We start from the raw sequence: 18512 nt of genomic DNA, 5'->3' as shown, positions 1-18512 counted from the left end.
AAAGCATTTGTAATTGCAATCATTTTCTGGGAGAAATTAAGCATTATCTGAAAGAATTGCAGGGGTGCAAATACTTTTGACCAGCAGTGTGAATGATGTGGGAAAAAAGATGAATACTGTAGTTTTGGGGCTATAAGCGGCTATGTTTTTCCCTAATTTTGAATCCCACGGCTTATAGTCCTGTGCGGCTTATTTGTTGATTTATTTTGGTTAAAAGGTAACACTTTATTTGACAACTGCGTCATAACACTGTCATAATACTGTCATAATTATTTAATCACACTGTCATGAGCATTAATTAATGCTTATGACAATGGTCATTATGGCAAATTAAGTCACTAACTCCATTTATGTCCAGATCGGCTCTTTTACATCCATTCAAAAGTGAGATAATTTCCTGGATGACGTTAAATGACATCTGTCATCAGCATTCATTAATGCTCATGACAGCGTCGTGTTATAATTATGATGTCTTATAACGCTGCTGTCAAATGTTTTAACGGTTAATATCTTTTGGTGTAAATATCCAATAAATCAGTGAGGACAGCTGCGGTTTTTAGTCCGGTGCGGCTTCTTTATGCCGCTTTCATGTCAAATTTGGTGGGTTGAGGCTTATACTCAGTTGTGCCTTATAGTCCGTAAATTACGGTCGTGGTATAAAATTGTAGAATGTATGATTTGATATTGGAATTTTTGGATGAAATGAACAAATGGAAGTTAAATATACATTTTAATTTTGGAGTTAAATAAAAAAAAATAATAATAATTCAAAGTATATTAAACGTAACCATAATGAAAAATGCATAATTATTTTAACACTACTGCCATTGATGGTGCCAGATGTCTACTCCATTTTGACTGGGAGGGCTGACAGCGATCATTAAACAATGACAGCCAACGATTTTAAGAAAGAGGACATCGGCTCCTCGGAGATGGTTGAATTGAAAAAATAAAACAAAAAAAATCTGAATCAGATATAATTTTGCAGCTTTCAATAAATGGTTGTGAATTCTCAAGACTAACTTAGGTTTGGATAAAAAGAACTGCAAGTTCTTAGCCACTAATTAGGATGTCATCTTATTTATCATTGTGCTCATTAATATTATTACTCTTGTAAAGATTTTAAAATGGCTGAAATGCAATTTTACACAGAACAGTTTGATGAATCACCATCATTAGTATACATACAAAGAACACCCAAATACCCCAGAGTCAAATAGTAACACGGAAGAAAAATACAAAGTCATTGTGAACCATATGCTGCATGTACATAGATGTACTATAAATTTGCAATATTAAAAGAAAAGGGGGGGGGGGGGGGTGGCATCACTGTCTCTTAAAAGGTTTTTTGTTTTTTTTAATCAAGTCAACTGATTTTTTTTTTTTTAACTTAACAATTATAGAATTGGAAATAATGTCTTGAGAAGTGTGTTTTCTGTTATATTTCCACAGTATGATGCAGTGAATCGTTAAGTACAAAAACAAATGTCGCGTTTATGCACGCTGTGATAATTCGCTGTCAACCCGCCCGGTTCAAATAAATTGGACCTCTATCGCCACCATTGGCAGCCAACGGTTTGAAGAGGCAAGCAGTAGGTTTTATTAGCTTGAGCTCATAATTGTTTTTTTGTTTTTGTTTTTTTTGTAACTAAAAGGCAGTCATATGCGGCTGTTCACAAAAATGAAGTCTTTTGAATCAAACATTATGTTCTGCCCCAGGATACACATAAACATATTGTTTTTGTCTTCATATTAAGAGACAATTGCTGTCATTTCCTGTCTGTGACTTCTTTAGCGCCCCGTGGGCAAATTGAGTTGATTTTGTGGCAAATAGAACAAAACACGGAGCGGAAGACAACGGTTAGCGGGTCGCATTGTAATTACGTTGTTACCAACTCGAACCGTGATATTCCTTCAATAAGCAACCAGGGCAACAACTGTTATTTTTTTCTGTGTTCTTTACAGGAAAGTAATATAAATTGTATAAAATGACCCCTTCATCCACATGCTGCTTCACCAAAACTTAATAATATAGTCACGTCGAGTCGCCAACGCATGATCGTCAACTCAGAGGGGCGCTTCACTAATTGTCGTAATTCCCGATGAGTTCGATTAATGGACTCACGAGCGGCAGTCTGTGAAGAATTTTCATTTGTATGTTCTGCTTTTAGCATCAATTCTGTCAGAATTCTGATTAACTACAACATCACGCTGGCAAAGCAGCAACCCTGCATTCTTTCTATCAACATCAGTCATTGGAGCGTTAAGTAGAATGACTAAAAACATTTTTTTTTTTTTTTTTTAACTAAAATAGTCTCTTTTGCATTTTATAAACAAAATTATTAGACTGTAAATATCTGTGTAAAAGTAAACCAAATGTTTAAAAATGTATAAATGTGTAATTATTTAAAATTCAAAATGTATAATAGTGATGCACGATAATACATTTTTCAACCGATACCGATAACCGATAATTTCCTCCTCATTCCAGCCGATAATTCTATTAAAAGATTTATGTAAAAATTTTAAAGTATATACAAAAGAAAATATTACTGTGCAAAAATATCATTTATTGTTCTTTTTTCAACATAAAATATGAACAAGTATTCAATTCCAACATCTAAATAATGACAGATTGTCTGACATTGAGTAATGGTAAACTTTTGCCAACAATTACTTAAGAGTAAATACATAAGTTGCACAAAAATGCCTTTAAAAGTAAGCCATTCCTAACATATATAACATTAATACACTGCAAAACACACCTCCTTAAAACTAGTCAGTTTTAAGTGTAAATCTATTGGAAATAAGTGAAATTACCTGCCAGCGCTTCAAGTGTATTTCTCTCAGATTTCTTGGAAGAAAAATAGCTAGCTGAAAATAATCTTAACAGCTTTACTTTAAGCAATACATTATTATACTTAATCCTAAAAAAAAACTTGGAAGGAAAGATTTTGAATAATATTTATTTACTAACTGAGCAGACAAATAAGTTAAATTAATTTGAAAAGTGATTGCTAATGTTATATGCTTTGTTGCACACTGTGAAAATGATTAACTCAAAAGAGCGAGATGTCATGTACCCATTCTGCAGCACTTTGTTTACATTTGCGGCACACACGACATTTGCGGCAGTGCTATTTGGACGGAGTTGGAGCTCGCATCCCAGTGCGTGTTGTTTTGTGCCTGCGTTTTGTTGAGCCGAAAATAAAGGCAGCGTTACAAAGTCATCTGACCGCTCGTCATTTTACATACTGAATGCATTATTGACTGGCTGACTTCGTTTTCTCCATGTTTACATTATCATCTAACCACTGTGCCGTCATGATAATCTTGCTTACTGGACATCACTTTTCCAAATGTCCGTTGTGAAAATGTGATTGGCATGTTTTTCATGAAGAATGGTGGTTGAAGCATGGTCAATTAGAGACGGGATCTGTCGTTCACTTGAGTAAACGAATCCATTCCGGTTCGTTCAGTAAAACGATTCGTTCAAACGAATCGTTCAACGAATCGTTCGCCCCCCTCATCTCCCTCCCCACCCAAATGAATCGTTCGGTTAGTGAACGGGAAGTGACGTTGCCGAACGAATCACCAAAGACCGCTTCGCAGTATAACTGAACGGGAAGTGACATTGCTTGGTCCCTCCCTCTCCTGCACATTGACCACTCGTCGTAGTTTCAGAAATGAGTGACAGGCGATATCATTCTGCTCTCAGAGACAGCCTCGTCTCCCTCCCGCTGCTGCAAAAGCGAGGGAGAACTTCCGCGTCGTCTGTCCTAGTTCTATGGGCTCAAAGTCATGGCTCGTGCTTGCATTTCGAATTAGGACACGGTTAAACATTTTCCTTTTGAGGGGGAAGTCGGGGTTTGGGGTCGGGGGCGCACGGACTTTCTTTAGCATGATCTTGCTCACATATACAATGCTGCTGCTAACAGCCAACGCGGCATGCCTGCTGTCACGAAAATAAAAATAAATCGAAAGTTTAATTTCTAATTATGGAACGGCCAACACATCATATTAACCTCTCGCTCTGTTGTATTTTTGTTTTTTATTATTAAGATGATCGTTTTGAATTTTTGCACTGGTATTAATAAATAAAATAATCCGGTCAGCTCCCCTGTCGTCCCCGCATCTCAGATCGTCAAATGCTGACGAGAAATAATTGTTTGCTTTATGATTTCGCCTTTCTACTTTCATTAGTCTGTTAAGAAAAATGTAGACATATTGCGACATCTCCCGTGTCCGCGCGCTTTGTTTTTGGGGCGCTTGAGTAGCACATGATGGACGGATTGACATAATTTGTCAAACCAACCGACACCCTCTGACACGAAAAAAAAAAAAAAAAAAAACACTCGGAAAAAATTGACATGTATATACAGTTTCATTGCAAATCAGTATTATGGTGATCATACTAAATATTATTTTTTTTCTGTGCACATATGAGGTACATATCGCTGCCATGAAGCCTCCATATAGTGACAGTTCTCTGCCCGCTTCACTGCCGTCACGCGACCGCAGCTCAGGTTTTGCTTGCCTCGTAGCTGCGCGTGTTTTAAATTACTGTAAATTTGATAGTATATCGTCATAGGCACAGTCCCGAGTCTGTTGAGAAAAGTAGAACACTAAACCATGCTCGCTAGATTTGTGTGGTGTTTTTGTCTTTTTGAGCAGCATTTGATAGGCTCCACGTTAACAAATATGTGACAAAGTCGTTTCCTTTCATTTTATGACTCGTTCACCGCATAGTCATTACTGGAAAGTCAAGTTAGCAGCAAGCTAGGTCAGGAACCGGAGGACCGAATCACTGAACGGGAAGTGACAAAACTCAGTCTTTCCCCCCTGCCTGCACGCTGGCTGCTTATTGGCCACACGTGGAAATGAGTGACATACGCCATGATTCTGTTTCCGCTCCCTCCCCTGCCCGCGATGAGGCTGGCGTCTGATTGGTCGTGTGCGATGTCAGAAGACGCTGCCGCTTGCTCAACGCCCTCCCACGCAGCGAACAAGCGCCACCAACTTCATAGAACGAATCAGTGCAGATGGTGATTAGTTCGGTCTCGTTCACCCAAACAATTCGTTCAAAAAGAACGAATCGTTCGCGACCGATACAACACTATGGTCAATCAAGGCTACAAGTCCATCTCGAAAGACCTGAATGTTCCTGCGTCTACCGTGCGCAGTGTCATCAATACGTGTTAAGCCCATTGCACTGTGGCTAACCTCCCTATATGTGGGCGGAAAAGAAAAATTGACGAGAGATTTCAATGAAAGATTGAGCGAATGGTTGATAAAGAACCTCGACTAACATCCAAACAAGTTCAAGCTGTCCTGCAGTGCGAGGGGACAACAGTGTCAACCCATACTATCTGTCTGCGTCTGAATGAAAAGGGACTCTATAGTAGGATACCCAGGAAGACCCCTCTTCTGACCCAGAGCCATAAAAAAGCCAGGCTGGAGTTTGCCAAATCTTACCTGAGAAAGCCAAAAACGTTTTGGAAGAATGTTCTCTGGTCAGATGAGACAAAAGTAGAGCTTTTTGGGAAAAGGCATCAACATAGAGTTTGCAGGAAAAAAAATCCAAGGCCTTCAAAGAAAAGAACACGGTCCCCACAGTCAAACATGGCGGAGGTTCCCTGAGGTTTTGAGGTTGCTTTGCTGCCTCTGGCACTGGACTGCTTGACGGTGTGCATGACATTATGAAATCTGAAGACTACCAACAAAATTTTCAGCATAATATAGGGCCCAGTATAAGAAAGCTGGGTCTGCCTCAGAGGTCATGGGTCTTCCAGCAGGACAATGACCCAAAACACACTTCAAAAAGCACTAGAAAATGGTTTGAGAGAAAGCACTGGAGACTTCTAAAGTGGCCAGCAATGAGTCCACACATGAATCCCATAGAACACCTGTGGAGAGATCTGAAAATGGAAGTTTGGAGAAGGCACCCTTCAAATCTCAGAGACCTTGAGCAGTTGGCCAAAGACGAATGGTCTAAAATTCCAGCAGAGCATTATAACAATCTCATTGATGGATACCGGAAGCAGTTGTTCGCAGTTATTTTGTCTGAAGGTTGTGCTACCAAGTATAAGGCTGAGGTGCCAATAGACCGGCCCATTTTTGGAATTTTGTGTAAAATGATTTTTTTTTTTTCATTCTCTTTTGTGTTTTTTCATGCAAGCAAAATAAATGAAGATATTACCACAAAAGCATTTGTAATTGCAATCATTTTCTGGGAGAAACTGAGCATTTTCTGACAAAATTGCAGAGGTGCCAATACTTTTGGCCAGCACTGTACCAGTGTAGAGCCTATGTGTGTTTACTGGCATTCGTTTTCTGACGTGTTCCTGAGTCGATAAGGTGATATTACACATTGATGTTTTTTCATGCAGTGCTGTCTGAGGGATCAAAGGTCACAGGCATTCAATGTTGGATTTCAGCCTTCAGGCATGTAGTGATTTCTCCGGATTCTCAGATTCTGATATAATGAACGATTAATATGGATGATGAAATCTCTACGTTCCTTGCAATTGTACTTTGAGGAACATTGGCCCTAAACTGTACTATTTTCTCACAAACCTGTTCACAAAGAGGAAACCCCATCTTTGCGAATGACTGAGCAGTTCAGGGAAACTCCGTTTTTACCCAATCATGGTATCGAACTGTGCTCATTTAGCCTATTCACCTGTTGGATGTTCTCAACAGCTGTTACTTTTTTTTCTTTTTTTTTTGCCACCCATCCCAGATTTTTTTTAGAACATGTTGCTGCCATAATATTTTCAGTTATTGATTTGCCAATAAAAACAATAGTTTATCAGTTTCATCATTAAATATATGCTTTACATTTGAAAATAATTGTATTTTCTATTTCTTTATGTTTAACGCAGCGTCCCGACTTCATTAGAATTAGGGTGGCAGCTGGTAAAGTAAAACATTAGAAATGCATTTGCAGGTCTACCTAATTTTGCGTCTTGTGGGACCTTGTTTGTGTTGGACTTTGTCCTGGCTCATCTTCACATTGTGAGAGGCGGCTGGAAAAAGTACTAAATTGATTTCAGGTTGACGCAAACAGCAGTGTCAGCGACTCGGCTGCTGTCTTTCCAAACACTATCGAGCTTCACTTCAACATGTTGGGACAATATTCCCCATAGGTCAACAATGGCAGTGAATGAGTGTACATTTGACAAAGCCTATTTTTGACTTTGGTCCTTTGTCAGACTGGAGTAAACTATTTAAATCAGTACTTGTACTAATTTGATTGTAATTGTCAAACTAAAGGAGGTCAAGTTTAAAAAAAAAAAAAAAAAAATGCGGTTGAATAGCTGAAAAGGTGAGTGCTGTCATGACAATGGAATTGACCCTCTGCTGCCATCTAGTGGTAAATCGCGAGGGTTCATCAAAATATCAACCAATGTTTGACAATCGCTGTAAAAACCCTTTTAAACACAGATAGCTCAAATGAATTATTTTCGAATGTTTTAAGACAAGGAATATGTATGTATTCAAATACTTCTTAATATTCAAATAAATTAAATACATTTAAAATAATTATCAAATTGTTCTTTATTAAAGCTAATGAAACTATCATCTGAAGTCATTGGTATGTCAATCTGATAAAAACTATGTACTTATACCTTTTCAACTCTGAACAAACTTGGAATGGAGGTACATTATCAGGTAAAATAACAATTTTCAGTTTTCTATACTTGCCACTTAAATACCCAATACTTAAATGTGTTGCAAAACATTTAGAACCCACTTAAACATTTTAACATTTATAACGCTCTTAAATGGCTGCAGACTGATGAAGTTTAAATACGTTTTTCCTTTTTTTTTTTTTTTTTTTTTTTTTTTACATGAAATATTGTAGAAAGTGGGCATTTGGGCAGTGGTTCTTCAACCTGGGTTCGATTGAACCCCAGGTGTTCTGTAAGTAAGTCTAAGGGGTTCGGCGTAGGTTGACACACGAGGCCCCATAAATACGCGGACTCAAGGCAAAGTGTCATTTTAGACTAAATTTGGAACTGGAATGCCCCCAATTTAAAGACTATTCGATTTCTTTCAACTGCTAACCCTCTATCTAATGGGAGGAGAAATTAGTTTACTGAGTGGAAGGTTGACTCACACTTAGTATGAGGAAGTATCACACACCTACAGGCAGCGTGGAGTGTGAAGATAAAAAAAAAAAAAAACGCCATCATGAAAATGGTACGTGATGCAAGGATGCGACAGTAAAATGAGAATGTACACACAAAAAACAAAACAAAAAACATTTCAAACGTGAAAAATGAAAATGCAAAATTATTTGTCGCAAATTTAAACAGAATATTCACTTATATATTAGCTCGCTATCTTTGCTATAGTGGTTTTGAATTCGAAAAAAGTTGCTGCATTATTAAATTCCGAAGCGTTCGGTGACTGCACATATGAAACTCTTAGGGTTCGGTACCTTTTGCAAGGTGAAGAACCACTGCATTACTGTATAAAACACGTTGGAAAGTAAATTTATATATGAGGTTTTAATGACAAGTATTCCTTAAGCAACAAAAAAAAAAACTCAGATTCGCACTTGACAGTATACACGCTTTCTTTTGCGTGCACATATGCGCCATACACACTGGCAAGTGCGATTTCTCACCAGCGGGGCGGTCACGAGCTTCTTCGTAAAAAGTTCAGTCTGACTTGTTCCGCCCCGCAGCTCAAGAAACATGCCGGACGAGTGAAGGCAGTTTTCTTTCTCTTCTGCTTTGTCACGTAGAAAATTAAAATGGACGAAGCGCTGGTGGGCGGGGTTCTACTCCAGGACGACGGTTCCCCCCGCCGCCTGCAACGCCGCTTTCAGTTTCTCTGCCTCGTCTTTGGAAACATTGGCACGGATCTCCTGAGGAAGAGACTCCACGAGCTTCTTGGCCTAATTGATAGCGGACAAAAACAATGTGGACACGTCAACATTGACACGGCTACACTAGCAAAACTGGAATGTCAATCATGTTTCAGCATGGACTGTTCAGATTTGGTTTGTTTTCCTCCTGAAAGAAATAATAGGAGTTTTGATCAATTGGTGTAATTTTTTTTAACATTATTAGCTAAGGGCTAGTGCTACTGACGATGATTGACATCCAATCCATTTTCACAGTCAAGATGAGCTTCTGTTGTCGTCAAAGGCAAATAGTTAAATTAACATGTCAGAACACACCAAAGACATTTGCACACATGCCTTAATTGCATTAAATGCCATTTTTCTTAAAAAAATTTTTTTTTTTTAAAAAGACAACCCTCATGACTTACGTACTACTGCTGCTGCTAAATATCACAACACATTCTCTGCGAAATCAATACATAATATTTTGAGTGAAAAACTTAACTTAGCCACCTTACTTATAGACAGACACATTTTTGCCGGAAAAATTATGTAAATACACATCCGAGGCACTCAATGTTTTCTTTACATTTACCACTCTTCGTTGTTTTTCATTCTTACCTGCACAAGGTTCAAGCCTTGCATGCAATTCTTCACCTCCTTGATGAGTTTCACCTTCTCGGCCGCGTTGACTTCCGTTAGCTTGACTGTGAAGTGAGTCTTTTCTTTCTTCACCGGCGCCTCCTCTTCTGCGGCCTGAACGACATTTTTTTTTTTAATGCAACTGCAGATGGTGGAGGAATTTACAGTGATTTAATATAAGGCCTGCCGCAAAAGATTATTTTGATTTGCTTTCATTGGAGACTAAAGAAAATAATTTTTTGATTTTTTGTTTCCTTCAAAGTTTAATAAAACAAAATAATATTTATTGCTTTATCCTTGTTCTTAATACAATTGAAAATAATAAAAAGCCATTTTGAAAGAGGATCTCAAGTTTTCTGATTTTTTTTTTTTTTGACAAATGTACTGTAACTAAAAAAAAAAAAATGTAAAGGCCCCCAAAGAAATGAGGATTTGGAAATAGAATTTAAAATAGTTGATTGATAATCCATTACATATACTCCCCGGGTTACGACGTATCCGAGTCATGTTATTTCGACGGGGGAGTCTCGTCCGCCATTTCGTCTCCAGTCGTTTTTTTTTTTGTTTTTTTTTTAAAGCTGAATAATAGTGCACAGTGTTTGAGCTCCGCATTTTTTCAATCTAACCGCTGTCAAGACTCACTAATAGAGGTGTGCAAAATTTCCGATTCTTAGATTATTCGCGATTCGGCCGTGGAAGATTCGAGAATGATTCACAAACATCCAAATTCCGATTATTGAAATATGCCAAGTAAAGCAGAAGTACGACACACTCAGCGCGCCGCGCGGTCTTCGGTACGCAATTAGGGACGGAGCGAGAGTAGCTAAACATCATGCTTCTCATTACCCGGCCCCTCGGGTAACGCCAATGCTCAACTCACGGCTCTAGCTCAACTCATGCCACGAGATAAAAAAAAAAAAAAAAAACATACCTGACTGCTGCCGAAAAGCTGCTACAAGCCACATTATGTTACGGTAGATATAATTTATATAGGATTAGATGCATTATAGCTTCGGTATCGTTACCAGCACATCTACAAAAAACTAGATGCGGGCGTTAGTAACGGCCGCCATCTTAAAGCAGTACACTTCCCTGCAAGGCTGTTGTTGCGAACCTTCCAAGCGAACCTAATTAACTTTTTATCTAAAATACTCCTAAATCGGTAAAATATTGACTTGAATCTATCTTTAAAATAGTTTTAAAACTTTTACATGTTGAAAGTAGACAAAAGAGAAATTATGGAATAACAGGAGCAATTTTAACAACTTTAACGGTTGATTCACAACATTAAATTAATTGAAAGTAGTTTAAAGCTGCTGATATAGAATGGGGACTGGAGTTTTTTTATTTACTGTTATTTTTGTATATTTGTTTACTGCTATATGTTAACTTGATATTGAAATAGTAGTTTGGTTTAGCCTGAGAGGATTTTTGAACAATTTTGGAACTAATGTACAAAACAAATTAAAAAAAAAAAAAAAAAGGAGTGGGGTGCATCAATAATCGTTTTATAGTCGAATCGGAGCCTCTGAATCGTAATCGTAATCGAATCGTTAGGTGCCCAAAGATTCCCAGCTCTACTCACTAAGGTTAATCGAAAATTTACTTGATGCACAACTTTTTTTTGCGTGCACCGTTTTTGTTTTCAGTCATCATTAGAGGCGTGCAAAACTTCCGATTCTTAGATTATTCGTGATTCGGCCGTGAAAGATTCGAGAACGATTCACAAACATCCAAATTCCGATTATTGAATTATACCAGGTAAAGCGGAAATAAAAATGCAGTCAGCACGGTCTTTGGGACGCAATGAGGAACGGACCAAGAGTAAATATCATGTGCAACTAATGCTGCAAGGTGAAAAAAAATAATACCTGACTGCGGCCGTCAGCCGCTACAAACAGCGCCCAGTTGCTAGTTGCTACAAATATACGGCAACATACGGCTATGGTAGATATCACATATATCTAGACTAGATGTGAAATGACACTTTCCCGCACTAGTAAACAGGCGCCATCTTAAAGCAGTAGACTTCTCTAGAAGGCTGTTGTAAAGAACCTAATTACTTTTTATCTAAAATACCCCTAAATCGGCAAAATCTTGACTTGAATCTATCTTTAAATGATGAAACAGTTTTAAAACTTTCACATGTCGAAAGTAGACATGAGGGAAATTATGGAATAAAGGGCACAATTTTAACAACTTTAACAGTTGATTCACAACATTAAATTAATTGAATATAGCTTAAAGAGCATATGACACGAGAAAAAAAGTCTTAAATGGCATTATTATGTGAATTAGAATCATATTTTGAGACGATTCGACTATATACAACAATTTAGCAAAGCACAGATGACGAGAAATTAGTCTTTTAATCTGCCGGTTAGCCACGCCTACCATTATAGGGCTTTAGCGTCCCCAACAGGTGGATGACGTCAGCGGTAGACTGGGCTCATCGGTTTTACTATTCAGCCCATTGAGGGGGAATTATTCAGAACGAGGAAAACGCGACGAAGAGAGCCGCAAAATATCATTGTTTCAGTCTCTCTACTCCAATATTTTTACAGGATATTCTTTTTATCCAAGTATTTTTCCCCAATAGCTATATAAATGGCTTAAGAAGGCCCAGTCAGCCCGTCGAGGGGGAACTATCCACAACGAGGAAAACGCGACAAAGAGAGCGGCAAAATGTCATTGTTTCTGTCTCTTTACTTCAGTATTTTTACAGGATATTCTTTTTATCCAAGTATTTTCCCCAATGGCTATATAAATGGCTTGAGAAGGACCAGTCAGCCCGTCGAGGGGGAACTACCGGTATTCACAACGAGGAAAACGTGACGAAGAGAGCGGGAAAATGTCATTGTTTCTGTCTCTTTACTTCAATATTTTTACAGGATATTCTTTTTATCCAAGTATTTTCCCCAATTGCTAAATAAATGGCATGGTCATGACAAATAACAGTCTTGTGCTGAATGGAATATGAAATAATAAAAATGCATTTATTCAGGACGACATGGCAAAATTACTCCATAATGGTCAAAACTGTCGACTTCACCTTTACTGTCGCACCTCCCGAACGATATTTTATGACACCTAAATCGGACATATGTCAGTTCCCTTCCCCGGCTTCGGAGAATGTAAACAAACCAGAAGGGGTGACAGCTAGCCGACATGCTAACCCGAACCGAGTGATGTTTCAAAGTCTTCGAAGCGGAAAATCACACATAACTATCCTGGATTATTTGACATGACAAACCGGTTGTTGATTGTCTTCGTGGATCGGCAAACCGCCCGGCGGAGAGCAATTTACAGTTCGTTCCCCGGAGGAGGGTGGCTGGAGTTGTGCAGCTAACGTGCTGCTGCTAATGAGCATTAGGAGAGCTTTTTACATGCCTATCAATGATCAAACGTAAGTAGTCCTTCATTTAAAGGAAGTTTGTAGTGTTTACTTTGTAATCGCTGTATTCGTATTTGACATAATACAAAACAAGATGTTTACTCACTTCCTCGTAAGTCCAATGGTCCCACAGTAAATATTCACGGTGAATGGGAACCTTTTGAAACTCCAAAAAGGCGCATACGCCTCTCCCTCAAACACAACAGTACAATGTAGCGTGAAGAGGACGTCTTCTACCGTACACGTCACAGCGCCCTCCTCCTCAATGCAAGACGGAAGCCAGAAGTCACTCATTTTCATGGTGCGGGATTCAAAAAACTAAATAAAAATAGCGATCGCTTCCACACACATCCAAGCGGCCCATATCATTCAGGGGCATAAAATACCGCATGTATTATGAAATAAACATGCTTTTTCGTGTCACAGGCACTTTAAAGCTGCTGATACAGAATGGGGACTTAAGTATTTTATTTACTGTTTTTAACCAGTAACTTGATACTAAAATAGTAGTTTGGTTTATTTAGCCTGAGAGGATTTTTTAAAGAATTTTGGAACAAATATACAAAACATTAAAAATAAAAAAATAAAAAAAAAAGGGGGGGGGGGGCATCAATGATCAATTTATAATCGAATCGGAGTCTATGAATCGTAATCGTAATTGAATCGTTAGGTGCCCAAAGATTCCCACCTCTAGTCATCATGATGCAATTCTTGGGACTATATTTTTAATAATAATTTGTTTACAAGTTAAATCAAAATGGTGAAATTTTTAAGTTTAATTGCAGTCAGTGCACACTCAATCAGGTCGCTTTCTGTTTCCTAATAAGGAAGGAAAGTGCAATGCAGCCAGAAACGGTGTAGCATAAGCAGCTCGACCTCGTCTAGTTGCTGAAATCAAGCTCTAAATATCTGTTCACTAGCAGTCCAAAGTGTTGTACGGTTTGTCTGTGGTTTAAAAGTAAAAGTACAGTAAACATTAGTGAAACAAGAACTCCTATGTCTCCACTTGTGAACAAGCCGGCATAGTCGGTGTACCTTATTCACCATCCACCAGCATTGATGGTAAGTACAGTATCTTATTTTCTAAAACTGTTTTACTAATATGATGTATAATACATGTTTTTGGGGCTACTTAAAGGGTTAATTCCGAGTTGCGCATAAATTCGGGTTACGTCGCCAGCGTAGGAACTTAAATCATTCGCCACCCGGGGACTACCTGTACTTGTTTATTAGTCAATTAATTGTAGCAGCATTTAAGATTAAATACTTTTCGACTGAGCTATAATGAAAAGACGTCCAATCCATTTGAACTGTGGGGGCTAACACTGAGTTTTCAGTATTCCTTACTGAAGGTTCAGGAGCAGCCGAAGCAGCCATCGCGCCCATCGGCATCATTCCCACATCCTGAATATTTAATGTTTTCTGTAGGAAAAAATTCACATTAAAAACAGTCAGTTTTGTTTTACTTTCCAAGCAAATATAAGAGACCATTTTCATTACCTTGAGGAGCTCATTGAGGTCCGAAACTTCTAACAATGTGAGGCTGGCTATGTCGCTGACGAGCTGCTGGATTTTGGGCGAGTACTGTTTGGGGGCGCCATCTAGCGGCGGTGTGACCAGGGTGTCTGAGCGCACGGCGGCACCTGTACTGAGGAGTCGAAGTGCGCACCATGCCGGCGTCTGGTGATGCTCAAGCTGTCGCCTGGTGGAGATCGGACATGGTTAGTTTAGCTTCATAAATTGCTTCTTTCAAATTTAACCAGAGCTTCAGCACCACCTTGTGCATTTAGGGTGCTACAGAAACGCCAGTCAATAATAGTTTTGTTTTCGCCTAAACAGGTCCAAAGTTCATATAAAGAACATTTGGGGAGATAATATGACATTGTCGATAAACAGTCCTCGTTGTAGAAAACATTTTTCTAGGGGTGCAACGGTACAAAAAAATCTCGGTTCGGTACGTACCTCGGTTTTGAGGTTCAGTTCGTTTTCGGTACAGTAAGAAGTCAAAATGCAAAATATAAATGTGCTAGTTCTTTATTACACCACTTTGTGCTTTCAACAATAGCCTATACAAAGCTAGCATTCTGCTCAAAAAGTAGCGGGTAAAGATAATCCAACAACAATTTGCCTTTCAGACCCCGCGTATTGGTCAGCTTTCTTTCTGAGAGAAAGAAGAAAAAAGAAGTCCTGTGCTAAAGAGAAAAGCAATCCCAATGACAAAGATTTTAACATGTATTTTAAAAATGAAATGCCTCAATGAATCATTTTTTTTCTTATGAACGGTTTTCAAAAGCTTTATTGGTGGACTTTCTCAACTTAAAGCGCCATACAGAAATTAATAAATTTAATTGTGTAAGCAGGATCTGCGTATTATTCTTATTATTTAATTACAGGTGTTTTAGCTCATTTCAATTTATTTTATTTAAATGGGCTCTTATTTTATTATGGGTTTATATTTTACAAATGTGATGTAGTATTCATTTATACTGTATATTTTATGTTGTACAACTTTAGTTCCTATGTGAATATTAGTTCCTACTTGTTTTGTTGAGGTAGGAGGGTTTTGTATTGAACAGGGGGCCGTGTTGGTTATTATTATAGCAGAGAAGACAGCAGTAAATCAACAAAGACAAGTCAATTGTGCCCCGATCTACCACTCAAGAGATCTGAAGGACTCAAAAATTGGGTTTCGATTGCATATTAATTTGAAAATCGACAGGATCCACCGTATTTTTACACGAGTGACTTCCGGTCTGCCCGATCCTAGCTACCGGCACAAGTATTGAAGCAGGAGGGCTGCGTCTCGCGTCAAATAAGAAACTGCCGTTCTTTTCAGCAATCAGCCAATGCACTGGTGTTCATTGGCTGATTGACTTTAACGTCTGCGTTTTACTGCGTTCTCGCAGCAGCCACGTTGTCGCGCCGTTGACGTTTCTGGGTTATACTGTCGTAACCGTGTTGGTCCTCATTATAGTAGAGAAGACTGAGTAAATATAATCTACACAAAAAAAATGTAACCCGATCGACTCACAGCCTCGAAAAGCAAGGGTTACATAACGTCAGAAACTCGTTTGGTACGCCTCGGTTCCGAACCGAGCACCACGTACCAAAACGGTTCAATACAAATGCATGTACCGTTACACCCTTACATTTTACTGTGAAAATTTTCCAATATAAATGAAATACTCAAATGTGTTGCAAACCATGTAGAACCTGTTTTTAAAATGCACTTATCCATTTCAGAACCACATTCAAAATCCCTGGTTAGGTTTAGTGCTGCTACGATTAATCGATTAACTCAAGTAATTCGATTGGAAAAAGAGCTTCGAATCAAATTTTGCTGCTTCAAGTATGCGTTTAATTACAGTGGCGTTCCAATGGTTTGTTTTGAAAGTGTTTGCATTTAGTTTTCTTGATTTGGTTGGATACATTGCCCTCTAGTAGCAACAGTGAATATACCATAACTCTATTAACATGGCTGATTTCAGGTGCTCTCTATTAAGACCAACCTAAGCTCTTTTTTTAATGCATTCGTAATTTAGTTCATATGTATATTTAGCCGTTTTTGTGGGAACATGTGTTTGAACTATTTTTAAAGAATGTTTAAAAAAAAAAAAAAAAAAAACTAGCATTCTATAGCATTTAAGCTAGCTAACTTTTGCCATTCAAGTTTGCCAATTGTTCTTTTGTTGTAATTAGATCCTCATTTATTTAATTTTAATACTATTTGAGGCTAAACTCAGGTAATTTTAATTTTAAATGAAGGTGCAATTCTGCATAGTTTGTAAAACTATTTTAGTTTTTGTTCGCATTTACTGCTCTTTTGAAAGAGCATTCTTATCAAGCCATTGTTTTTACATCTCCTAAAATGTATTCTGCAACGCATTAAATGCTCACAATCCGATTACTCAATTATCCGAACAAATTAGCTGATAGATTAATCGACTACTAAAATAACTGATTGCTGCAGCCCTAGTTACGTTGCAATATAGCACTGTCACAGTTAAACAATTTTCCTTCAGAACGGTGTCAGCACGCCGCATCGTCAATTAACAGACGAATGACCTTGACTGTCGACAGCAGAAATCGTTGAAACTTGACAAACATCCAAATGTGAGCAAATTCTTCGTATCACATCCAAAATAATTTCACAATGTCACCGGACCACAATGCTGCTATCGGTGCAAAATTAGGAGACAGCTTTGCAACACCAATACCTACAGTACGCTGGAGCAATCGTAGTAGCGCAATGTCAAATCTGATAGTAACGCAATGCAAAATATTACAGGTAATTGAGGACTTCAGGACAAGCCAATGCTCTACCGTCAGTCACAGGCTGTCTGCCCTTGAGAAGCCGGTAAGAAGCCGCGCGCCTTCCGCCCCCGTTTTGGAGTTAGGTAAAGCGGCTCAAGTCGAAGCAAACGTACCGATGGAGATTCACCGCGGCCCGCAGCGCCGTTCGGAGGCAACGTTTGGTGCAGTACATGCTAACGCGGTGGTGCGGACTCCTCAAATCCCGGTGTTAGCTTTGACAAGAAGCCTTATCGATCCCTAGTTTACACAAGCGGACCTGCCTCAAAAGCACATGGCGCCCTCCACAATGAAGCTGACCTACCCATCATGCATTGCGAATAACTACGGGTGACCGCAAGGACCAATGTATGGAGATACATTTGCGTCTTTATTATTCATACTAAAAAAGTTGCTTCAATCATAAAAAGTTTGATTGAAGCAAAATATACATTTTCAATGAAAAAGGTCACTTTAATTTAAAAAAAAAAAAAAAAAAAAAAAAAAAAAAACTTTGTTTAAATTCCGAAATAAATTTGAAAAAAAAAATGCATTTGAAAACTAATGTTTTTTTGATTGAAGTCAAGTTTTTTTTTTTAATTTATTTACATAACTTTTTAACTGAAGTAATGCTGTTTTGCGTTTGGGCCACATTTTGGCTTGGACTTTTGTGCCTTTATTATTCAATCAAAAAACAAGTTGCTTCAATCAAACAAAATATTTTCAAAAGAAAAAAATCACTTCAATCAAAAAATTTTTTTGTTTTTTTCAATAATAGAAAAAAAGTTTTTGAATGCGAAAAACTATTTGAGACTCAATAATTTGCATTTGAACACTTAATTTTTTATTTAAATTTTTTTCTTTGAAGCAATCCTTTTTGTATTTGGGCCATATTATGGGTAGGACATTTGTGTCTTAATCATTCAATCCCCCAAAAAGTTGCTTCAATCAAAAAAAATATTTTCAATCAAAGAAAAAAAAACATTTGCAAAAATAAAATTATATATAAATATATTATTTTTATTTGATTTTGGCGGCACGGTGGCTGAGTGGTTAGCACGTCTGCCTCACAGTTCTGAGATCAGTTTGCATGTTCTCCCCGTGCCTGCATGGCTTTCCTCCGTGAACTCCGGTTTCCTCCCACATCCCAAAAACATGCATGGTAGGCTGATTGAACTCTCTCAATTGTCCGTAGGTGTGAGTGTGTGCGTGAATGGTTGTATGTCTCCTTGTGCCCTGCGATTGGCTGAAAACCAGTTCAGGGTGTCCCCTGCCTACTGCCCGTAGTTAGCTGGGATAGGCTCCAGCACCTCCGCGAATGAATGAATG

The 18512-nt window shown here is 38.3% G+C and overlaps 1 protein-coding gene across 1 annotated transcript; it reads right to left on the bottom strand.

The window, feature by feature from the left end:
• Window positions 1-5137: 5137 nt before the first annotated feature.
• mrpl12 (mitochondrial ribosomal protein L12) lies at window positions 5138-17522 on the bottom strand. Its single transcript, XM_057818031.1, has 5 exons — window positions 17321-17522; window positions 14394-14595; window positions 14241-14315; window positions 9479-9613; window positions 5138-8908 (listed from the first exon to the last, which is right to left on the bottom strand). The coding sequence occupies exons 1-5, from the start codon at window positions 17377-17379 to the stop codon at window positions 8792-8794; spliced, it is 588 nt and encodes a 195-aa protein (XP_057674014.1). The 5' UTR covers window positions 17380-17522; the 3' UTR covers window positions 5138-8791.
• Between the last annotated feature and the right edge of the window lie 990 nt (window positions 17523-18512).

This window comes from Corythoichthys intestinalis, chromosome 16, assembly GCF_030265065.1.
Source record: "Corythoichthys intestinalis isolate RoL2023-P3 chromosome 16, ASM3026506v1, whole genome shotgun sequence".
NCBI classification, from domain to species: Eukaryota; Metazoa; Chordata; class Actinopteri; order Syngnathiformes; family Syngnathidae; genus Corythoichthys; species Corythoichthys intestinalis.
Note: the sequence above shows the minus strand (reverse complement) of the source record. Positions and strands in the feature narration are given on the sequence as shown.

Excerpts from the sequence above, each read along its gene's own strand:
- mrpl12 (XM_057818031.1), bottom strand. The coding sequence starts at position 17,379 with ATGTACTGCACCAAACGTTGCCTCCGAACGGCGCTGCGGGCCGCGGTG. Across the intron at positions 14,596-17,320 it reads GCCGCGGTGAATCTCCATCG|GCGACAGCTTGAGCATCACC; the intron begins GTACGTTTGCTT and ends GATCTCCACCAG. Across the intron at positions 9,614-14,240 it reads CGGCTGCTCCTGAACCTTCA|GCCGCAGAAGAGGAGGCGCC; the intron begins GTAAGGAATACT and ends AATGTCGTTCAG.